The 24,249-nt window shown below is 46.4% G+C and overlaps 2 protein-coding genes across 6 annotated transcripts in view; one reads left to right on the plus strand and one right to left on the minus strand.

Annotated features, from left to right (window-relative positions):
• Positions 1 to 868: 868 nt before the first annotated feature.
• Positions 869 to 6,605, minus strand: rnaset2 (ribonuclease T2). Of its 2 annotated transcripts, none has more exons than XM_023829114.1 (10): positions 6,455 to 6,605; positions 5,800 to 5,893; positions 5,596 to 5,650; positions 5,250 to 5,299; positions 4,980 to 5,037; positions 4,725 to 4,792; positions 4,239 to 4,352; positions 4,005 to 4,050; positions 3,563 to 3,634; positions 869 to 1,650 (listed from the first exon to the last, which is right to left on the minus strand). In XM_023829114.1, exons 2-10 carry the CDS (start codon positions 5,874 to 5,876, stop codon positions 1,414 to 1,416), a joined length of 777 nt encoding a protein of 258 aa, XP_023684882.1. In that variant the 5' UTR covers positions 5,877 to 5,893; positions 6,455 to 6,605; the 3' UTR covers positions 869 to 1,413. The 2 variants fall into 2 exon arrangements, with proteins under 2 accessions (XP_023684882.1, XP_072565432.1); XM_072709331.1 differs by having other exon boundaries at positions 6,470 to 6,594.
• A 1,587-nt stretch (positions 6,606 to 8,192) lies between these two features.
• myom2b (myomesin 2b) overlaps positions 8,193 to 24,249 on the plus strand; it is a 30,240-nt gene continuing 14,183 nt past the window's right edge. Inside the window, exons 1-16 of one of the 4 annotated variants that reach the window (XM_023829111.2) lie at positions 8,193 to 8,255; positions 9,395 to 9,522; positions 10,834 to 10,906; positions 11,162 to 11,322; positions 11,770 to 11,862; positions 14,284 to 14,372; positions 14,695 to 14,745; positions 14,907 to 15,071; positions 15,893 to 16,054; positions 19,314 to 19,455; positions 19,838 to 20,037; positions 20,868 to 20,921; positions 21,435 to 21,562; positions 21,648 to 21,831; positions 23,722 to 23,896; positions 24,067 to 24,188. In XM_023829111.2, coding sequence (XP_023684879.1) covers positions 9,410 to 9,522; positions 10,834 to 10,906; positions 11,162 to 11,322; positions 11,770 to 11,862; positions 14,284 to 14,372; positions 14,695 to 14,745; positions 14,907 to 15,071; positions 15,893 to 16,054; positions 19,314 to 19,455; positions 19,838 to 20,037; positions 20,868 to 20,921; positions 21,435 to 21,562; positions 21,648 to 21,831; positions 23,722 to 23,896; positions 24,067 to 24,188 — 1,912 coding nt within the window. In that variant the 5' untranslated portion in view covers positions 8,193 to 8,255; positions 9,395 to 9,409. The other 3 variants (XM_023829110.2, XM_023829112.2, XM_023829113.2) reach the window with 3 other exon arrangements.

Consider the following 24,249-nt stretch of genomic DNA (forward strand, 5'->3'; position numbering starts at 1 on the left):
CCACCCCAGCTCAGCGTGACTTCAGCTCATCAGCCAATGGGAGGCAGGACTGGCAGGGGAGAAGACCGAGGGCAGCCATCCACCCATCGCTTATCCCCTTTATGGCTGGGGAGGGGGCAACGGGGCACCAGGATATGAGCTGGTATGTTGTAACTTAACACCCAGAATGACTTTGAATAAGGTGACTTTGTTACAGACCTGGTGCCAAAAACAAATGTTACAAGCGCAGGCCGTGCAGATAAGCTTTTGTCCGTAAATACTGATTAGAGTGTGAGAGTGTTTTCCCAGACTCAAGGCGTAACACTCTCACTGCTCCAGTGCAATCTTCCTTTCAGGGGGAACAATTTCAGTCCGAGATGGTGAGCAGCTAAGGCAGTGACCTTATCTGTTCTTGCCACATCACACGATGGCGGTGTACCTCACCTAAGCGCAGACTGCAGAGACGTCTCAGGAGTCTCCGAGAGGAACTGCTCAGGGGAAGCTACTCACATCTTACAGACCTCGTCGTCGCTTGTAAACCACTCAGCGCTGTGCACAGCGAGAATAAGATTATGACAACTCAGGGCTTGTTGGTTTTGCTCCTGGCAGGAAGTGAATATTACAGGGCAACATGTTCTGTGAAGAGGAAATGATTCAGAGCCTTCATGGTGTTAAGGCATGTGTTAAGGCTATAGGAGGAAACGGCAATGGAATAGACCATTTTTGATAAACCAAGTAAAAAAAAAAGGCATATAATGTGGATATCGACAGAATGAGCAAACTTCTGTTTAAAGATGCTGCCATCTAGTGGCAAATCCAACCCAATGCAGGTTCTGGTTAAAGCCAAAGAAACAGGAAACTATGGGAGAAACAGAGAGGGGAATCCATGTTTGTCATCCTCATGTATGCATTTTATTACTGTACAGAAGCACCTGTATCTGAATCCATTGCCTAAGATAACTGGGAACAAAAGCACCGAAAGTAAGCTCATCAAGTCAAATACGGAGCCTCAGAAATCAGCAGCCACTCCACTGGGAACATGACTGCATAGGAAATAGCACCTTAAGCCCCTGCTACTGGCCATCAAAGCCGCCCACTTCTCTGCAATTCCCTGAGAGGAACGTCCCCTAATTCCATGGATCCCCAAGCCCCACCCAAGCCCACCACCCATTTCATTACACCATCACACAATCTAATTAAACTAATCAACCAATTGACCTCAGTCTAAAAGCACTTAAGTGAAATCATATGGACTGTTGGGGAAATATCACAAACATGTGGAAAGGATGATACCCCGCAGGGGGCAGGGTTTGGTCACCACAGAGACACCTATCAGTATTTTTTACCCTCCACCCTCGCCAAGCACCTGAGAGATTAAAACACGATTGAAAAGCACTTCCCTTTACTCTGTAAGAACAGCTGATTGGTCGGTGATTAGTCATTGCTTTGTGGTAGGTACCCACCCCCCATCTGCTTTGCACTTTTATAAGGGGGGTACACCACAGGCATCGAGCTGTTGCAGACGGCGAATCCCCCCCACTCGTCCAGCTCGTAGGCCAGCACGTCGTTCAGGCCACCCCACGCATCTGCCTCGTGCTCCTCACAGTCCGTCAGCTGGAACGCCCGGTTGAAGCAGATCTCAATCTGGCCCAGGGCCTGCTCAATCTGCCCCTGCAGAACGACACCATGGTGATAAACATTGTAAAGATAGCGGCATGCAGACCGCACATTGGAAGTTTCTGAAATGCCTGCATGTAGACCACACGTGGGACTTTCTGAGACCTAAGAACTTGTATGCACGGGGAAATGAGTCACGCGGTATGTCTCTTTACGGAAACAAAGGGTAACGCTTCAGTCTCAGCCACCATTTTGACCGGGCTGGGGAAACAAACTGAAACGCGGACTAAATACAGAGGACTAATGACAACAACCAGAAACAGCTGATCACACGGGGATTCCACACGGTGTTAACGAGGGGGCGTGGCACACGGAAGGAGCGGACGATTGGGGCGGGACAGGGGTAGTGTTAGGGTATATTCTTTATTGTTTTGGAAGCCATTAAGAACAAAATGCTCTTCTTATTTTATCTTGTTCATTTTGTGTTTAAATGTTTAAAAAAAAAAAAAAAACATTCAGGTGTAATTATTTTGGGGCCAGGAACCAATCATTATTTCTTATGGAGAAAATTCGATCAGAACTCTAACTTCTTAGGATTCGAACCAGAGTTCTGAACAGATTAACTTCAAGTTCTGAAGTACCACTGCATTTAAGTAGCCTATTGGTTGTATCAACATCTACTAAATAAAGGTAGGGATGCATTTAAAAATACGAGAAAATAAAATGTGAAAATTGTGCATACTTTAAATAAAGTGCTTAACTTTAGCCGTAAAACCCTAATACAGTTGTGTCTGGCATATGTTTTGGTGTTCATGGATTTAAGTATTGGTTTTCTATAATCCCACACCGGTAATAAAGTGAAAGTCTCGTTTTAATATAAATACATACAAACTTATCACTTTAATCACTGTTAGAGTAGGATATAGACGGTCTTATTATTTCGAAAAGATATAAAACGTGACGAGTTTCTCTCATATTCGTTTTATATTTGTTGGAGTAACAACGCAAACGGAATGACAGGCCGTTTCAGGTGAAAAAAAGTCCATTTTACTTTTTATTTCAAATAAAACGCAGGGTTGCCAACTTCGGTCAGCTGGCTGGAGTGAGATTTTCAGTTCGAGTTGTCTGCACGCACGTAACTGTTCTTACTGTACCTTGTAGTCTGCTTCTGTATTTAACAGTGTAAATACACTTTGGATGTAGCTAATTTTACGTTTATAATGATGCAATATAGATTTGCTGTAAGATTTCCTGCGTGAGTCTGAAAGTGTGAGTGTCATGCCAGATGCTTGAGGTTTGGCAACCCTGAAAACATACAATTTTTGTTTCACCTGAGTTGATTTATAAAACAAATAACATTACTTTATACATCTGTTAAAAAGCGGAAACTTCAACGAACATGAAATCATCAATAAACTACTAATTTTAGTATTTCTATTTTAATATGCAGGCCTGGTGGCATTATAGCCTATGAACTTTGAAGTGATTTTATTTTTGCACTAATGGCACCACTGATTTTACAGTACTATTTCTGGGTAAATAAACATAAGTTTGTGTTTCAAATAGGAGTGAAATCTGTGTCTTTGTGTACTGCACAGTCAGACCTTAATACCATCCCTTAACATTGGTTTCATTTCATCTTGATGAACATAATGACTTTCTGACATCAAAGGGACACTTTAAACATTACACTTTACACTTCTAATTTTAGTCGACTAAATCAACTGTAGTTTTAGTCGACTGTAATCTTATGATATTTAGTCAACTAAAACTAGACTAAAGTTAAAATAATTTAGATGACTAAATTATGACTGAAACTAAATTACATTTTAGCCAAAAGACTATGGCTAAAACTAAATAAAAGTTTGATGTCAAAATTAACACTGCACACACGCACGCAGGCAGGCACACACGCACGCAGGCAGACACACACGCAGGCACACACGCAGGCAGACAAAGAACTCACATTAAGATGAGTGCACTGAATCTTTGGCTTTGCACTGTAGACACTGACGATCACCCCCTCGATCTTCTCCAGCTAAAGCAGGAAGAAAACAAAAAAGTATTCAGAGCAGGGGCCGAGGCCCAACAGAACCGGGTTATGGATATGGGTCCGATGGGCATGTGGACATGCCACAACCACACCCCTAACCCTTCCTACGAAAGTCAAAGATGGAAAACTATTCCTTGAACTACCAAAAACTACCATGAAAGCAGAAGGGGGATAAAGCCATGACAGGAGGTCAGAGAGGAAGTCAGAGAGGAAGTCAGAGAGGAAGTGCAGGGCACAGTCAAGAGTGAGGTGAAGATCATGGTCAAGACCCTCTTGTCAAGCAACAACTCGAGAGACATTTTAATGCAAAGGCGTTTCCGGTGGTCCGCCATTGGTCAAGTAATGGTTCACTCACAGAGTAGGGATTCTCTCCCGGCACGATCCCGGCTCGTGTCAAAACCCTGAAAGTCAGATTAGTCCAAGTCGTTACTTAGCTTCTGCTGCGCCTCAGGATTATCAGAAACAAGCACTTGCCAAATCATTACAGAGCCTGTTTATGTTGGGGAAACAGCCGACATAACCCGACAGACATGGGCGGATTGCGGGGGATTTGCTGGGGGGGGGGGCTGGGATGCGCGGGGACACCCACCCACTGAGGTCCATCTTGTGGTAGAGCTCCAGGGCTTTGCTGAAGTACTTGTGCTCGCTGTTCATGGCCTCCTCCTTGGCAGCACAGGTCCCATGTTTCATCCACTCGTGTTTCCTGAAAGTACAGAGCACATAGCATGCAATTTACTGGGGGGGGGGGTTTAATGTCCTCTATCCGTCACGGTGCTGGGAGCCCGCGCACACAGAGTCACATGGGTCCTGTTGTCACAAGCAGGGTCACCGCTGGAAAGCAAAATACACACAGAAGGAGTGAGTCAGCCTGCACCATTCCAACTCCCCTCCTAATCTGGGGTTTTGTAAGATTAATGCTAGGGGGGGGCAGCCTAATTGGATTTCTCACTGCCCGGTTATTCCGATGTGGCATCATAACCTTTCATGAAGGTGTGGGTGCAGGCCAGCGTTGCCCTCTCTGCTGTACCGCAAAGTGAGCACCGTTAACTTCCCAAATCGGCGTCACAGAACATACCAGAAGGAGGCAGAGGGGCCGGAACTCAGAAGGTCAGGCCACCATTTCCTCATCTCTGGCAACAAATCCTGACAAAAAGCCAGGAAAATAATGCTGATTATTTAATTAATATGTGGCTGACAATAATATACAAGTTTCTTTGTGGAAATATGGTCTCAAGTTTCTGCTTTAAGGAAAGGCACCCTTGAGATGCAAAGTGGGTTACCATGGATACAACAATGAGTACTCGCCATTTTATTTAAAGGGGAGCGGTACCTGTATTTGACTTGCATTGAAGTGCCAAGATGAATTACACAGGTTTCCTTTATTTGTCCTGAAAAAAAGACACCAACATTAAATCATAAGAGCAGAAGTAGTTTCACATAACAGACTGATATTGTTGCTATCAGAACTCTAAGATTCCATATGTGAAAAACATTTGCTTGAGTACTGCAATGGAAAGAAGCAGCCTCATCACAAGGTAATCTGCAGTACAATCCCAGATACAAGCAATAATCGCGGACACAGCGGCACTCGCGGACACACCAAAGTCCGTGAATGGTCCAGTAGGTCAAGTTGGTTTCACAAGACTCCATCTGAGAAAAATGAGATGACCACATGGTCACACATCCAACCCACAGCCCACCAGGCATGAGCAAAACCTACTGGACCTAATTATGAATTCTACGGATCAGACTGCAAAGTCAGTCATTGCCAATGCATCGTTAATGTCTACTCATCTGAATATTCTGTACTCTAGTAACTACTCATGATTTAGTTTATGCAGTCCTTTGGAGTAACAAGTCATTAGACATTGGACAATTTCTGAGATGGGTTTAAGTTTTGCTCAATTTGTGTTGAACTGCTGGAAACGACAAATCACTTTACTTACAGCACAAAATGTCTGAGGCCACTGGTGAGTCAGAATCAACTTGTCCCATTCATGTCTGTATGTATACAAAAACAGTAAGGCCAACAACCGCGATTAAACACCCTGCAACAAAATGTCTGCATTTAACATAAGAGCAAATGACAGACATAACCGTTAAAACAGTTCTTAAAAAGCACTTATGTTGAGAAACATGTTGTCACTTACGCCTCGATCTTGTACGAAGAAACGAGCAGACCGAGGCTTAAGCAAAGCACGGCGGTGATACACGAGTAGCCCATCATCAAAGTGAAAGGGGAACCTGTGTGTGAGACAGGGGAAAAGGCTGACCCTAGGTAATATTTACTGCCACATGACCGGCAGAACACGCGCATTATGTTCATGATACTTAATTAGTTCAGACAGCGTCCATGAAGCTATAGAGCATGCGATCACCATCAACTGACATGATTGCGTCCGGAGATCACTCTAGTAAAGCTATATCACCGACCACCGTATATCATACGGCCAAGCTTAAAAACTGTAGTTTGCTTGGCGCAACATTAACCAGCGAGTGATCGGCATGTTGTTTTCGCTTGATCTTAGAAACTGAGTATAATGGGATCTTTTTGGGAAGTTTACGGGCGGATGAAATTGCATAACCTATACACGAAGTTGCAAGCAGAATAAGCGTACACAGTGCTACAGTAACACAATAATTAAAAACATTTAAATCATTTCAATTTCAATTTCAGGACTGTCAAGAACTGTTGTTGAAGAGCAGGTCCTTTAAAAGGTAAGGACTCTTGCTCTTCATTAAACTCGTATGGCTTCACAATTGACATTTTGTCCCAAGGAACATACACGGTGCCCTCGGAGTTACCTCGATTTATCTCACTTTTTCTTCACTCGGTGACAGCCTCCGGAGAGACGCCTTCACTGCCGGAACGCTCGCGCAAATAGAGCATTACGGCACAAACTCCCACCTACCTCCCAGTTCTCCCTAAGAGACCGCGTCAATGCGCAAGCGCACACCGAGTCACGTGTTTGCTCGCTCCCGATGCGGCTCTGTGTGCGAGCTGCGCGTGACCACCTATAGCAATGTAAAAAAAATGCTTTTTGATGTCAACGAGTGCGGCGCAGAATGAACGACCTGGAGTTAGTTAAATATGAGAACATTATGGCCGGGGATAACACGAGAATGTAGTGTATTAGAGTGCAGTGCCAGTGGCTTGTCCTTGAACTTATTTTTTTTCTTTATTCACATAAGAAATGAGTATGCATTGTATCACCACCGCAAGGCAGCGTTATCAGGTTTTGACTGTACAGATTTGTTATTGGGCATTGAGCTTTGATAAAAAGAAATTAAATAAATAAATAGAAATGCATAAACTTACTTTATTCAGTGTTTCTTATTTAGCATTAATCAAAATGCTACACACGTAGTCTGTACTGGCATTTACAATGATGCATTTCAGGACACAAAAGCACAGTCAAGAGAGATTTCTGTTGAAATTCAATTTAGTTTATTTTTACATAGCATCTTTCACAAAAGAGTTCCCCCAAAGTGCTTTACTTTGGTATGTTGTGACACATTGCAACATCATTAAGACTGAGTAATTCAAAAACAGGGAAAAGGGGAAGAGAAAGAAAGATGACAGCAGAGTATGCTTCCCCCCCCCCCCCCCCCCCCCGGCATACTAACATTATTGAAATAGAAAGAGTGGGCTTGCTTATTAAAAGCAAGGTGTAAACTGTGCTCAAGGTCAAAGCCAAAGTCCATCAATAAGTCAGTTCTCCACTTTGAAAATCTCAAGTCAAATCAGAAGTTTACTGTTTGTTATCAATCACATAGCATCTATCTTGAAGCTCTTCAGCAGTCAGTGGTACCTGTCATCCATGAATGCGCATACAGGATCAGATTCCTTTGTGCTGATTGGATAGGGGCACTCTCCAAAGCACAGGGCCACACCTGTCAGCTCTGGCCTGTGAGTCTACTGTAAGTTTTGAGAAGATCAGCTTCCAGACTCTTTCTAAAGACTTAAGATGATGTTAAAAATAGCGGCTGGCAAATATTCAGCTTTGGGGGGAAGGGGGTTGGGGTTGATGCCTTACGAAACTTAACAGCATTGGGGGATGCTGAGTTGTGAAGTACCAAGGAACCAAGAACATTCTTTTAGAAGCTTTCTAAGATGACATTCCTTCCAGTAAAGTGTGCCAGTTACATTGCCTGCACCTTTGTGGCAGTTATCATTGATCCGGTTAAAGGTCTGCTGCCCCAGTAATCTTCATGTGAGTGGTCCGAGTCATGCTCTTCTTAGCCAGTGTTCTGCTTTTCTTTCACCTTGTATCTTCCAACGCCTTCCACAACTTCCTCAAACGCTCTGTTCCAAGGCTCCACAAAGCGGGGATGGATGCTGAGATAGAGCTAGAAAACACTAATTGTTCAGTTTTATGGTTGGGGAAAGTCAGTGTCTCCTGGTCCTTTGAAGATCGTTTTGCTGAAAGGTAGAACTGAAGCAGAAACTTGAGGTAAATGCTATATATAGTCTGATGTCTTTCCATAAATGGGTGGTCAGTGAGCTGGCATTCTGTATGGGTAATATTTTTATATTCATCAGCAGATCCTCCTTGGTGTGGCTAAGCTGGTCTTTCTCTGCTTCGTGCTTGTTTATTCTCCTGGGGTAAGTCTTTATTAGCTGTTTCTTCTCTAGTAGGTTAATGATACCCCGTCTAAAAAAGCAGGACCATTTTTGAGAAATGCCATGTGGGACCGGCGGTGCGCTGGTAATAGGAATGATTGGACAGGCGATGCCATTAATGATTACAGTGGTCTTTGCCTGTTGCACTATGTTGAGCTGAGTTCTGCAAAACAGTTTGTTGCATTGCCTTTTGAAGGAAATGAAGGATTGTAGTGGGGAAAACAGATTCAATAACGTGTTTTAAAAGGCATAGTTTTATTATATTTAATTGTATATTTAAAAAATAAAAAATATTATGGCATTAAAACAAATGTGTAGGTCTCGGGTATTTAGTTAGATTCTTATTGAATTAAGATAGTGACAGGTGTAAAATGTTTACAATCTGCTGTTTCCTATGTATTCTGTATATTCAGTGTTATTTCTAATAATAATGAGTTAAAATGTTTACTTATACATTGTTGTCTTAATTTGTTTTATTTATTGCAAAACATTTAATGTAATAATTCTTTGAGGAAATTAGTTATTGCGTAAAATGACTTGCTGACCAATCTTTGCTATTTAGGCGACTTAAAAAACTTTAAAAAAAGGAAAATCAAAACATAGGATCTTTTATATTTTACTGTGTGTCTGTCTTACCTGTTAAAAATACATCAGAATTATGTTGCTCTTAGAAGATTCTGCAAACTACGCAAAAACCATGAAGCAGACTTGCTCTTTATTGCAGAAGAAATGCAAGTGAAAATGTTATCAAACCAGTTAAAAACTGGAAATGGTCTAAAACTTAAATTGTTTTAATGCAACTCACTGACCTTTAGGCATTGCAAAGTTGTTATAAACAATTGTCAATAAATTTGATTTAAATAACCATGGGCGACACCTAGTGGTTGGAGGGCTGAATGATGATTTAAAAAAAAAATGTTTTAACATTATATTCTCGGTCTCTTGGTTACGTGGGCTGCTGCTCTTTGGTGTAGGAGATAAGTCATAAAATCTCACCATCGTTGACTTTGAGAATAAGATCTCCTGTATGCTATTATTTCCTTGAAACCAAACTGCTTAAATTAATAGCCCATTTACTAATATATATATATATATATATATATTTTTTTTTTTCCCCACAGGTTCTGAAATCAGTCATGGCGTCTAAGGTCTTGCCATTTTACCAGCGGAAGCACAAGCATTTTGGACAAGATTATCGGATCTCTCAGTCTAAATATGTAGTCCAGGAATACTCCACTTCTTCAGCCAGGTAATGATTGCAACTGTGCAACATTCTGCCATCATTTGTTAGAAAATATATACTTTAGTTATATAGCACAGAACCACTATTATTTGTGACTAAACCACTAAATCAACTATTTTGTTTAGAAGAATGGGTTATTTTACCAACAGATTAACTAAAGTTGTAACCAGACATCATACAACGAGATTTTTTTCCAAACTTGCTATAACACTAGAGAAATTTCCCTATTAAAAGAAAATTAATAAAGAGATAAATGAAATAGGCCTTGTGTCTGTTCGGGATCTGCAACCCAGAGTAGGATAAGGGATTACAGAAAATGAACAGATGGATGGAAGGATGGATGGATGAAATACTACATATGTGCAGTTTATTAAAACATTAATACATGAATAAACTCAGCCAGAATTAATATGAATCATTCAGCTCTTACCGGGGATCCTTTTAGTTGTATATTTCCCAAAGCAAGAAATAATGCTCTGAAATGAACTAATAATATTCAGGGTTATTTTCAGAAGTAAATTGTAAAATCCCAGTTTAAGGACATTTTACTTGAAAAAAGTGGGGCAGGAGACAGGCAATCGATGTAGCCGTTCAATAAAAATCTGCGGCAGAAATAATTATTCAAGCCAAATTTTCAGATGTGACTGGATGTCATATTTCTTGTTGCGCATTATTGAAGCAGCATTTCCACTGTCTGTCACAGCGACCTGCTGTTTATGATGATTAATGTGGGGTGACGCACCGGTGAAGGATACACTCGGTTGGCTCATGGTTAACAACATTTATCACCAGGCTATTCATTAAATTGGGTGTAAAAAATGACAGTGGATGTGGGAAATGAGGTTTTATATAAGGGATGCAACCAGTAGCCTTACGATTAATCCTGCAGCTTCTGATAAGAAGGAGGAAGAAATTCATGGTGGGAAACCCAACAGCCATCCTCACTTTTGTAATGTGTAGTTAGATCATTAAAATCAGACAGACATATGTTACGGTTAGATAATCTCAGGCGTGAGTTCCTGTAGGGTCTAAGGAAATGCCAACAGGCTCATAATTTCAGTTTACTCCTTAATTAATTTTGCTCCTTCAAATCATCGATATATATTGAGTGGTACCAAACATGATTAAGTCCATACAACAAACTCCATATGTGAGGAATATATGCGTTCTTCTGCAAATGTGTTTGCATTAAACCTAAGCATGCCTCTCCCATAGTAGTTTATCAAGGCAGTCTGGGGCACATCCCAGAACTATCACCTTGTGTTTAAAATGTGTGGCAGGTGGGTCCTGTTCTCACATTTCCTGCATTTTCTGCAGGGCAGGACAGGTGCTAGATGAGAAGGAAGTGTCTGACTACAAGTACCAGGTGGACAGGAGGGTCCATCAAGTGGTAGGAACCCAGCTCGCATGAATGAGTATGAGAGGAAGATGACTGCCGATCGTGTGCTGCTTCACCAGTGAAGTGCGCTGCATGCTGAGCTGCGATGACGTAACGTGTATTATTAACCTGGAATGGGAAGCCATTCTACAGTACTTCTCATTATTTTGTCTCATCACCACTGTGTCCTGGAGGACTTTGCTACCCACCATTCATTGTCTGTGGTCCTGTGACTCCCAGCAATTGGCCTCACTGTTGCCCCTGCAGGTGGAGAAGAAGATGTCGTCTACAGTGAAGTACATCCGCGAGGAGTCGATGATCCGTGGTCCCAAGTTTGAGGCAAGGCTGCGGTCCCACACCGTCTGGGAGAACACGCCGGTCAGGCTGTACTGCATGGTGATTGGGTACCCCACGCCCAGTCTGAGATGGTAACGTATACACTGTGTATATACGTTTATGTATACTTAGTGCCATGATGTTTGCTGTCTCCATATGGGTGAAAGCATTTCCACCCCGTGTAGATCTGTAGGTAATGTGGTGGCTAACGATGTGGGCTCTCTTCCTGGGGCTCCCTGGCCCCGTCCATGGGTGGGGCCATCAGGCGGTGGCTTTATGAGGTTAATGAGGGTTGGTGCCCAGAAATCCGCCGTCACGTTTGTAATTCATAGACCATTTTGGAGTTGAGCATTTGAGTCATGGTCACTGTCATCACTAAAATGATAATCGCCGCTTAGCGGGTTGCCGTCTCCTATCACAAACGAGGAGGAGCACCAAGTTCCTACAGGATCATAAATGAGGCCTAGGGCCCTACTTTTCTTAAGCAGCAGAAACGGCAAATGCAGACATGCGTGACTTCTCCCTTTTATGGTTTGCAGGTTCAAGGATGGGATCCTCATGAACACTGCGGGAATGCCGGGAAAGTACAAGGTGGATGGTAGCTACGGCATGCACAGCCTGGAGATCTTCAGGTAGCCCTCTGAGTCACACAGGAGCTGCTGTTCCTGACAAAGGACATGCCAATCATGTGCTCATACATCCCTCACATGGCCCACATGTGACGAAAGCAGGGGGTGCCCCTTTCTGATAAGCATAGGTCCCATTTCATGTTAAGCTGCATGCACGGGTGCAGAGAGCAAGAACTCACTCTAGGCTGATAAAGTCCCTCTAGAATGCACTAAGGAAGGTAGCACTCTTTCGCCTCCTGCAGGCAGGTTATTTCCTGCATTAATGCTAGTGAATTTAGATGTGTCTAGCTTCGCTATGCGCACCACCATCCGTGAAAGGTAACGCCTTGGGTGGCACCTCAAGTGCCTTCCTAATTTAGTTCAGTGTCGGCCCTTGGCTCTCACCCACCTCCCCCTTCTCTCCTCAACTCAGCTGTTCATGCCTAAGTGCTGAGGTCAGTGTCATGCGACACCCCAACTCTCCCCTAAAGATGGAGAACTTCTTGTGTTGTCAGCAGTCCCAGTGAAAAAGCTGCTCTGAACGTTTACATTTTATGTATTTAGCAGATGTTTTTATCCAAAGCGACATACATTTTTTGGATAAGCAGGATCAGACCGTCCTGGGGCCGTTAAGTGATCCAACAGCCAAGTCACGCTCCAATCCTGGCATTTGAACCAGCAATCTTCCAATCATAGGCATGGTATCCTAGTCCACTGAGCCTCACAGCGTCCAGTGTCTCCTGAGACTGGTGCACTCTGAGGGAAGGGGGCGTATGCAGGCGACTAGAGACGGCCCGCTCTAAAATGTCATGCCCTGAGATCGTGCGACCCCCCCACCCCCCCGCCCCACCACTATTCTCACCCTCTGCTCTCATTACAGCTTTAGATTCCCACTGTATTTCTCCTGGACTGCTAAGTGCGTGACCCCCCTTCTCAGGCGTAATGCCGCGCCCCTCGGGAACCCTGGGAATGTGCCTTTGGGACATTCAAGTCCCCTTTGAAAGTCACAGGGCCCGTCGAAGGGCACAGGGCTCACCAAAGGTCTCAGGGCCCGTCGAAGGGCACTTCCTTCATTATGCTGCCTCATTGGCAAGTAGCTGTAGTACTTTGTTGATTTTTTCTTCGTCCTATGTTAGCTTTCTGTACGCATCTCTTATGTTAGACGGGTCGGTGCCGACTCGTGTCTTAAATCAGCCATCAAATACCCTCAAAACAATTATTTATCATCCAGTTTGTTTCTTACCTCTTGGTTACCTTGTTAGGCCTCCTTATCCATGAAAAGATTGGTTTCACTATTTTTGGTGTGGATTTCTGGACCTCTCATTCGACAGCGTACCTCTCATTTTCAATAAAAATAATCCTCAATTGAATTAAATAAATAAACTGAATTGGTCTTATCTTGCCTTACATGTCTGGGCATGCCTTGCCTAGTGAGTTTTTTTGTTAAATAAATTTTGTTTAAATAGAGGTTCCTAATGCAGTACACAAATCTATGTAGTGCTTTTATGCATTTTAAACTTAAAAAGGGGTCGGAGCCGTCCCCAACACCAGAGCTGTTATAATCTTTACCAGAGCATTTCTAATTTAGTGATTTTTTTTTTTTGCTTTTATTTTGTTTAAATAGAGGTTTCTGACAAAGTCAAAAAGCCTTGATGCAGTACACAAATTTATGTGGTGCTTTTATGTATTTTAAACTTAAAAACAGGTCGGTGCCAATCCTAACATCATAGGAAGGTTAAAGGCATCACTTGTGACGTGATGTTGCTGAGGTCTTTAAATGTTCAGTGGAAAACAAAAAATGTATTTGTCTGTGTATGGAACAACTGGAATGTGAGACATTGCAAAGTTTGTTCATTGTATCTAAACATAACTTTTGTCATTCCCTGAAAATGGCCCAGCATTGATAAAGGAAGGGGCTTTGTCCCTGCAGCTCAGGACCAGTGAAAATATCATGTAAAACGTAGTCCTTACTTGAGTAAATGGAAGATCCGTGATTGTAGCACTCCTGTAGGGCACTGATTCACATCCACAATTCCTTTAAATGTAAACGAACACTTTCTTCATCCCAGTCTAGCCCTGTTTGCTCTGTCAGCCTTGTCAGGGCTTATGATAGACCCCTGACCTTCTCCTAACAACCTTCTAAGCTTCAACATGCCACCCAAAGCTGTCCGGAGGTTTAATGCCTCTGAACTGGTCCCTGACGCGGCATCATCACTTTCACCAAAAAGGTTCTTACCCTGACCTTTCAGAAATTAAGTTCTGCATACTGGGAGGGATTCCGCTGCCTTTCTGCTGTGCCAAAAACAGCCTAAAAAGCAGCCAAGTGTGTCTGCATCATTATCAACACCATCCCAGCCTCCATAGCCCTGCTCGAACTAATATCAGCCTCACCTGTACCATCCATGCTTCAGCGAATGTTCATAACAAACCGTGTTCTTCCATCAGCTGTAACCCTGAGGACACGGCCCAGTATACTGCTGTGGCAACCAACACGCATGGCCAAGCCTCATCTCAGGCCTCGCTGATTGTCAAAAGTAAGTGGGATTGCTATGAAGTATCTCAGGTAGTTCAGTGGAACATCCGCGTACATTCTGAGGACAGACTGAAAAACAGATGCCGAAACATTTTATGATCTTTGTTGCAGCTGTTGCTTACGGTCATGCACAGGGGTCATGGTCATGGTGGGTCTTGCAGAGATGCTGATTTGACCACATTAGGCAATGCCGTTTGACCTTTCATTGATAATATCATGCCACATCTGATCTGTTAGCCAGATAAACCAAGGCATCCTACATTGGCGTGTGCCCTCAGGGTGGAGGGCACCGAATTGCTGAGTGTCTCTTTGCGTTCTGACAGGGTTCAGGGCAGAAGATGAGTCATGTGCCTACGCCTGGCTTCCCTACCAGTGTACGTGGCTGCAGTAAGACCAGAACAAGCTGCTCATGCTCCAACGTCGCTGTCACTAAACCGTAGTGACACTGCTGCATGTACAGCACCATTTGGCTATTTGGTTATTATGATCATGCAATCTTATGGGAACTCGTGGTGAATGGGATTGTTTTTCCCAGTCTCCATGCTGCCAGAGATCCAGTACACCCAGATTGACATCACTTTCTTGGAGACATTTGACGTGAAGTTCAAGACTGAGGGGGAGAGCCTGTCTCTGTCCTGCAAGATGATCATCAGCCCGAACCTGGCTAACCTGCAGCCCCAAGCTTTGTGGTTCAGAGACGGTGGGTGAAGATCATCTCCTGGGGTGGTGGCCGGGAGATGTTGTGGGGCAGGATGATGATCAGGGGGATAGAGCTGCTGCTGGAACATGACTCTGTACTAAGTTAGTAGTGTTGCCCCCGGGGGTGTGTGGTGGGAAGAGCAGGATTAAAAAAAGCAGATTTCTGCCATCAGGTCAAAAATGATAAGATGAGAAAGTCTATCAGCAGAACTTGGACATTTGATTTAATTTTATCTCATGGTGACATATTTCTGAAAGCAGCTAAGCCAAGGTGCTTCTAAATCTCTTTATTTCTTTTCTTAATATGATTATTATGTGATACAAACGTCGGACTCCTAAGAGAGTTGGACTGGTTACTTTATTCTTTTATTAAATGAGTGTTATACCCAAATCAGGTCATATTCAAAACTTAATTAATGAAATGAATTAGTGGAAAGAGCAGGTTAGGAGTTACCTACAGGAGGCTCTATGATTAGTCACACAGGCCCTGACTTACATCCAGGTCCTCAGATCCCAGCCCCCAGCAGCGTGCTGGTGGTGGTTCTGCATTGCTCTGTCTGGGAACTCATCCTGTCAGGTTCCTCGTTTTTGTGTAATGGGACCTTCTTTCATTTTAAGCAAGCATTGGATTTGCAATCGAGGGCCATATTTAAAGAGCCCTGTTCTAGGGGTTGAGGATTCGGAATGTTGTTGGGTCAATCCCCAAGGTAACAGGATACAGGAAAATAACAGGCTTTTAATGGAGTAAAAGCTATATTTGAGGATGCAAACCGGAACTGAATGAGGCCCTGGGGGTTGACACACTCGTCTTTTCTATTCCAGATCAGCTGCTGAAGGAGTCTAAGTGGGCAAAAATGGAGGCGGGGGGCGGCGTGGCCAGGCTGACCCTGCCTGAGCTGTACAAGGATGATGAGGGCCTGTACACCTTACGCATGGTGACCAAAGGGGGCACTTCTGAGCACAGTGCCTACGTCTTTGTGGAAGGTAGAGCACAGAGGGCAGGGGCAGGGGATTGTTGTACCGTTGCAAGATATATATTTGATTAGCTTGAAATTTGATCTTTACATTTATACTTGCATGTGGTGTACAAATGAGGGAGAAAGTACATTACAAGCAAGCTCAGGGAAAACAAGGCAGGACTGGATGGACAAGCTAGCTGAGGTGTTCAGGGAGAAGATGATAGGACTGTGGCTGGACGAGCTAGCTGAGGTGTTCAGGGAAAACAAGGCCGGACTGGATGGACAAGCTAGCTGAGGTGTTCAGGGAGAAGATGGCAGGACTGTGGCTGGACGAGCTAGCTGAGGTGTTCAGGGAGAAGATGACAGGACTGTGGCTTGACGAGCTAGCTGAGATGTTCAGGGAGAAGATGGCAGGACTGTGGCTGGACGAGCTAGCTCAGGTGTTCAGGGAGAACAAGGCAGGACTGGATGGACAAGCTAGCTGAGGTGTTCAGGGAGAAAATGACAGGACTGTGGCTGGACGAGTTAGCTGAGGTGTTCAGGGAGAAGATGGCAGGACTGTGGCTGGACGAGCTAGCTGAGGTGTTCAGGGAGAACAAGGCAGGACTGGATGGACAAGCTAGCTGAGGTGTTCAGGGAGAAGATGATAGGACTGTGGCTGGACAAGCTAGCTGAGGTGTTCAGGGAGAAGATGGCAGGACTGTGGCTGGACGAGCTAGCTGAGGTGTTCAGGGAGAAGATGACAGGACTGTGGCTGGACGAGTTAGCTGAGGTGTTCAGGGAGAAGATGGCAGGACTGTGGCTGAACGAGCTAGCTGAGGTGTTCAGGGAGAAGATGGCAGGACTGTGGCTGGATGAGCTAGCTGAGGTGTTCAGGGAGAAGATGACAGGACTGTGGCTGGACGAGCTAGCTGAGGTGTTCAGGGAGAAGACGACTGGACTGTGGCTGGACGAGCTAGCTGAGGTGTTCAGGGAGAAGATGGCAGGACTGTGGCTGGACGAGCTAGCTCAGGTGTTCAGGGAGAAAATGGCAAGACTGTGGCTGGACGAGTTAGCTGAGGTGCTCAGGGAGAAGATGGCAGGACTGTGGCTGGACGAGCTAGCTGAGGTGCTCAGGGAGAAGATGGCAGGACTGTGGCTGGACGAGCTAGCTGAGGTGTTCAGGGAGAAGATGGCAGGATTGGCTGGATGAGCTAGCTGAGGTGTTCAGGGAGAAAATGGCAGGACTGTGGCTGGATGAGCTAGCTGAGGTGTTCAGGGAGAACAAGGCAGGACTGGATGGACAAGCTAGCTGAGGTGTTCAGGGAGAAGATGACAGGACTGTGGCTGGACGAGCTAGCTGAGGTGTTCAGGGAGAAGATGACAGGACTGTGGCTGGACGAGCTAGCTGAGATGTTCAGGGAGAAGATGGCAGGACTGTGGCTGGACGAGCTAGCTGAGGTGTTCAGGGAGATGATGACAGGACTGTGGCTGGACGAGTTAGCTGAGGTGTTCAGGGAGAAGATGGCAGGACTGTGGCTGGACGAGCTAGCTGAGGTGTTCAGGGAGAAGATGGCAGGACTGTGGCTGGACGAGCTAGCTGAGGTGTTCAGGGAGAAGATGGCAGGACTGTGGCTGGACGAGCTAGCTGAGGTGTTCAGGGAGAAGATGACAGGACTGTGGCTGGACGAGCTAGCTGAGGTGTTCAGGGAGAAGATGACAGGACTGTGGCTGGACGAGCTAGCTGAGATGTTCAGGGAGAAGATGGCAGGACTGTGGCTGGACGAGCTAGCTGAGATGTTCAGGGAGAAGATGGCAGGACTGTGGCTGGACGAGCTAGCTCAGGTGTTCAGGGAGAACAAGGCAGGACTGAATGGACAAGCTAGCTGAGGTGTTCAGGGAGAAGATGACAGGACTGTGGCTGGACGAGTTAGCTGAGGTGATCAGGGAGAAGATGGCAGGACTGTGGCTGGACGAGCTAGCTGAGGTGTTCAGGGAGAACAAGGCAGGACTGGATGGACAAGCTAGCTGAGGTGTTCAGGGAGAAGATGATAGGACTGTGGCTGGACGAGCTAGCTGAGGTGTTCAGGGAGAAGATGGCAGGACTGTGGCTGAACGAGCTAGCTGAGATGTTCAGGGAGAAGATGGCAGGACTGTGGCTGGACGAGCTAGCTGAGGTGTTCAGGGAGATGATGACAGGACTGTGGCTGGACGAGTTAGCTGAGGTGTTCAGGGAGAAGATGGCAGGACTGTGGCTGGACGAGCTAGCTGAGGTGTTCAGGGAGAAGATGGCAGGACTGTGGCTGGACGAGCTAGCTGAGGTGTTCAGGGAGAAGATGGCAGGACTGTGGCTGGACGAGCTAGCTGAGGTGTTCAGGGAGAAGATGACAGGACTGTGGCTGGACGAGCTAGCTGAGGTGTTCAGGGAGAAGATGACAGGACTGTGGCTGGACGAGCTAGCTGAGATGTTCAGGGAGAAGATGGCAGGACTGTGGCTGGACGAGCTAGCTGAGATGTTCAGGGAGAAGATGGCAGGACTGTGGCTGGACGAGCTAGCTCAGGTGTTCAGGGAGAACAAGGCAGGACTGAATGGACAAGCTAGCTGAGGTGTTCAGGGAGAAGATGACAGGACTGTGGCTGGACGAGTTAGCTGAGGTGATCAGGGAGAAGATGGCAGGACTGTGGTTGGACGAGCTAGCTGAGGTGTTCAGGGAGAACAAGGCAGGACTGGATGGACAAGCTAGCTGAGGTGTTCAGGGAGAAGATGATAGGACTGTGGCTGGACGAGCTAGCTGAGGTGTTCAGGGAGAAGATGGCAGGACTGTGGCTGAACGAGCTAGCTGAGGTGTTCAGGGAGAAGATGGCAGGACTGTGGCTGGATGAGCTAGCTGAGGTGTTCAGGGAGAAGATGGCAGGATTGTGGCTGGACGAGCTAGCTGAGGTGTTCAGGGAGAAGGCGACAGGACTGTGGCTGGACGAGCTAGCTGAGGTGTTCAGGGAAAAGATGGCAGGACTGTGGCTGGACGAGCTAGCTCAGGTGTTCAGGGAGAAAATGGCAAGACTGTGGCTGGACGAGTTAGCTGAGGTGCTCAGGGAGAAGATGGCAGGACTGTGGCTGGACGAGCTAGCTGAGGTGCTCAGGGAGAAGATGGCAGGACTGTGGCTGGACGAGCTAGCTGAGGTGTTCAGGGAGAAGATGGCAGGATTGGCTGGATGATCTAGCTGAGGTGTTCAGGGAGAAAATGGCAGGACTGTGGCTGGATGAGCTAGCTGATGTGCTTGAGTTCCTTGTGCTCGTCTTGCAGATGCGGCTCCTCCAGTAGCCAAGGCTCCCGGTGCCCCAATGGAAATAAAGATCCACGACGCCAACAGGGACTACGTCATTGTGTCCTGGAAGCCCCCCAACACTACCACTGAGGGCCCCATTATCGGATACTTTGTGGACAGGTCATATCTGCCGCTGTTCTCCATCACAAAGGCTTTTTGAAATAACCCAAGAGTTGTCTTCCAACCCAAACAAATCATTCCATTGTAAATGCCAGCCCAACTAATTCTGGAAGAGATCACAGAGAAATGTCAAAGGTCACCTTTTCACATTGTTTAGCAGGTGGGACAGTTTTGTAAAACGATATGTAGCCCAGGCTTGTTTTCTGCTGGAAATGAAATTCTTTCCCCCACAGTTCTAGGCTTGTCTGTGCTAACTGTTTGGAAAGAAAATGTTCGCTGACCCAAAAGCGCAGTGTCTATGTGTAGAGGGAACACAACCTACTTTCTAGCAGAGCATGTCCTGTGTCTAAAGCTCGGTCTCCTGTCGCTTCTGGGTCAGCAGATGTGAAGTCGGAATGGAAAACTGGATCCAGTGCAACGACTCGCCTGTTAAGATCTGTAAATACCCAGTGCCAGGTCTCTTCGAGGGCCACTCATACCAGTTCCGGGTGCGGGCCGTCAACTCCCACGGCATCAGCCGACCCTCCAAGGTGTCTGACGCAGTTGCTGCTCTCGACCCAACCGAGTTTGAAAGACTTCAAGGTATCATTCACTTATCACACTATGTGTGACAAATACTCTAAGGGTTTTAATGAATTTATATGGACCAGCCAGGCCTATTTAGTTATATTTTCTAAATAATAATAATAATATATACTTCCCTCAAGCCTCCCAATTCCAGTAACCAGTAAACCCTGGTCCTGGAGATCTAACACCCTGCAGAGCTTGGGTGCAGCCCTAATTTAACTAGAGGCAGCTTAGCTTCAACGTAGCTGCTGAGATGGTACTTAAGGGCCTGATTATCTGTATCAGGTGTGTTAAGTGAGGGCTGCGCCTAAGATCTCCAGGGTGCTACATCTTTAGGAGCGGGGTTGGGCAGCCCTGGTCTGGAACGTATCCCAGAGGCTATGGGCACAGGGCAGGGGACAACGCAGGATGGGGTGCCAACCCATCACAGGGCACACTCACACGGCATTCACTCACACAGGCATACCTATGGGCAGTTATAGTCTGGACCATTAGTGGACCTTGTAGCTTGTATAATGAATGACTGGGAGTGAAAGTGAGAGCTATATACTGTATCTCAGTCTTGACAGAAAGTGCTGCTGAGTGTTACAGGAAGTGCTACTGAATGTTACAGGAAGTGTTACAGAGTGCTGTGTGTCTCAATCCTGACTGAAAATGTTAAAGGAAGTGTTACCAAGTACTGTATATCTCAATCCTGACTGGACGTTTTACTGAAAGTTACGGGAAGTATAACTGAAAGCTATCTCAATCCAGACAGGAAGTGTAACTGAGTGTTACAGGAAGTGTAACTGAATATTATATACCTCAGCCCTGACAGTCTGCCATACTGTTTTGTGTAACAACAGCTATGAAGCTGGGTGGGAAACTTCAAGTTGTCACCTGTCAGCCAGAAGAGGAAGGTAGGGGATGCCTGTCACTTTCCATTCTAACATATAATTACATTTGTATTAATGTTATATTTAGAATATGAGCATTTTGAAACATTAATTATAGGAATGAAATGAGTGACATGGCCTGTGTGTCACGCTTTGGGATGCACCTTCTGTATAGAGAACAGTGTTGTGTTTTTCACGAGCTCCTCCTCTCTTTGAGTGTTTCTTCACGTACGTTTATGCTAAAGTGTCATCTATACATGTGCCCATGGGACTTTCCCTTTAAATGGCGAGAAGTCGTTATACATTTGGTAATTAGGCTTTATCTGCAAGGACCCCACTGGCTTTTGATAAGACCCTCACAGATTTGGTCACACCATCTGCAGCACATTCTCTCATTCAGGGCCGTTGTCAGCGTCCACTCCCTGTCCCCCCCTTCCCTTTCCCCCCTCTCTCCCTCCCTCCTTCCTGCTCTCTCCCCATCTCTTTCTTTCTCCCTTTCTCTCTCCCTCTCAATCTTTCCCTCCGTCACTCCTCTAGGAGAGGGAAAGCCGCCTGGGAGCCCCTCCCAGGTCCATGTCTCTGAGACGGACCGCACGTATGTCGTGCTGAGTTGGCAGCCACCCAGCTACCGAGGAAAGTCTCCCATGTGGTACTACATTGAGAAGGTTTGCCACCGCTCCGCTGCAGTGGATGTTCACACCCGGGACCCTGACCCCACCATCCTGTGACTGACCCCCCCACCCCCCGCAGTGCCTGGCGGGCAGCGGCTCCTGGCAGCGCGTGAACACGCAGGTCCCTGTGCGGTCCCCGCGCTACGCTGTGTTCGACCTGGCCGAGGGGAAGGAGTACCAGTTCCGCGTGTTGTCGGCCAATGTGCACGGCGCCAGCGAGCCGTCCGAGCCCACCAGGCCCATCAAGACCCAGCAGCTGCGTGGTACAGAACCGTACTGACCCCAAACACCAGCAAACACCCATTCTCACAGGACCGTACTGACCCCAAACACCAGCAAACACCCATTCTCACAGGACCGTTCTAAGCCCAAACACCAGCAAACACCCATTCTCACAGGACCGTACTGACGCCAAACACCAGCAAACACCCATTCTCACAGGACCGTACTGACCCCAAACACCAGCAAACACCCATTCTCACAGGACCGTACTAAGCCCAAACACCAGCAAACACCCATTCTCACAGGACCGTACTGACCCCAAACACCAGCAAACACCCATTCTCACAGGACCGTACTGACCCCAAACACCAGCAAACACCCATTCTCACAGGACCGTACTAAGCCCAAACACCAGCAAACACCCATTCTCACAGGACCGTACTGACCCCAAACACCAGCAAACACCCATTCTCACAGGACCGTACTGACCCCAAACACCAGCAAACACCCATTCTCACAGGACCGTACTGACCCCAAACACCAGCAAACACCCATTCTCACAGGACCGTACTGACCCCAAACACCAGCAAACACCCATTCTCACAGGACCGTACTGACCCCAAACACCAGCAAACACCCATTCTCACAGGACCGTACTGACCTCAAACACCAGCAAACACCCATTCTCACAGGACCGTACTGACCCCAAACACCAGCAAACACCCATTCTCACAGGACCGTACTGACCCCAAACACCAGCAAACACCCATTCTCACAGGACCGTACTGACCCCAAACACCAGCAAACACCCATTCTCACAGGACCTTACTGACCCCAAACACCAGCAAACACCCATTCTCACAGGACCGTACTGACCTCAAACACCAGCAAACACCCATTCTCACAGGACCGTACTGACCCCAAACACCAGCAAACATCCATTCTCACAGGACCGTACTGACCCCAAACACCAGCAAACACCCATTCTCACAGGACCGTACTGACCCCAAACACCAGCAAACACCCATTCTCACAGGACCTTACTGACCCCAAACACCAGCAAACACCCATTCTCACAGGACCACACCACTTCACTTTGTGAAATTCTTTACTTGTTTTTTTGCCTATTTTAAAAGCATATGGAGTTCCTCTGAGTGGCCGGGCATTAGACGTGGTGAATTCCTCATATGGTGCCACCTCAGGCCCCGATGGGTGGCCTGCTGTCTTAGATAAGACCCCTCCCCATGCCAGCAAGGTCCAGGCCACGCCAGGTGTAAACATTCCTACCCCATGTACCATGATGGCACATCTGTTCTGGACATACAGCAGCAGAGCAGCTTGCATGGACACTTCAGTGCTTACTAGCAAAAGCATATCCCTCCTAACAGATCTGATCCAAAATATCTGCCGTCCTCTTAGTGGGAGTTTAATGTCCCTAGAGGGAGGACAGTGCTTTCCCTGTGTACATTCGCACAGTTTTGTGTAAAGGTGTCATAGAGATGGATGAAGAGATTCATTGCATTCAGCTGCACTGTCTTGCTGTCACACCTGTATAATTACAAATTGTTTCTCTCTCCCTGAGAGACCCGAGTAACGTGTCTGAGTGGTACATTGGTGAGCCGTGCGTATGTGTCATAGCCTGAGGCTTTTCCTACTGAGCGTCAACCAAGAACATCACCAAGTCCACGCACTTCATTAGCAGGCTTTGCAGTTGTATCTCCTTGTTAACCCTCTGGAGTTGGCGACCCCGCCGGCGGGATCTGACAGGAATTTTGCCAAACCGTTTAAATAACTTTTTGTCATATACACATTTAACAAACACCCTCATAAACATTGGATGGTCTACTTTTCAAATATATCTATATAGGAAGAACCTAAATGTATTCCTCCTCTGAACGTCAGTGCTCCACTTTGCGCTTCGCCTCCTCCAGGTGTTCCATCGGCTCCCGGACAGGTGGTGGCCACTCGTGATACCAAGACGTCAGTTCTGGTGCAGTGGGCCCCACCCAAAGAGCCCAACAACCTCATTGGCTACTATATCGACTCCTGCGTGAAAGGCTCCAAGGACTGGATCTCCAGTAACCACAAGCCAAACAAGGACACCCGGTAGGGCGTCAGAGTGGGCAGGACTATACTCCACTGATAGCATGCAGCAAACCCCACCCACTGTGTGCTTGTTCAGGCTCATCCCTAAAGTAAACAGGAAACACTCCCAGGCTATCTGCAGGTGTCCAGCTTGGGTTTCTGTTCACTATGGCTTTTTCGCCCTGTGTCAGGTTTGTGGTCTACGGCCTGAAGACCGGAGAGACGTATGTCTTCCGAGTGCAAGCCATCAACGAGCTGGGACTCAGTGAGGAGTCCCAGGAGTCGTCGCCGCTCTCTGTCCAAGCCGCTCTCTGTAAGTGCTATTGGCCAGAACCCTCCGGAATCACGTACCTGCATTCTCTGTGAGCTCAGAA

This window comes from Paramormyrops kingsleyae, chromosome 3 (genome assembly GCF_048594095.1).
Source record: "Paramormyrops kingsleyae isolate MSU_618 chromosome 3, PKINGS_0.4, whole genome shotgun sequence".
Taxonomy (NCBI): domain Eukaryota; kingdom Metazoa; phylum Chordata; class Actinopteri; order Osteoglossiformes; family Mormyridae; genus Paramormyrops; species Paramormyrops kingsleyae.

Excerpts from the sequence above, each read along its gene's own strand:
- rnaset2 (XM_023829114.1), bottom strand. The coding sequence starts at position 5,876 with ATGATGGGCTACTCGTGTATCACCGCCGTGCTTTGCTTAAGCCTCGGT. Across the intron at positions 5,651-5,799 it reads TCTTCGTACAAGATCGAGGC|ACATGAATGGGACAAGTTGA; the intron begins GTAAGTGACAAC and ends GTATACATACAG. Across the intron at positions 4,793-4,979 it reads TCAATGCAAGTCAAATACAG|GATTTGTTGCCAGAGATGAG; the intron begins GTACCGCTCCCC and ends GCTTTTTGTCAG.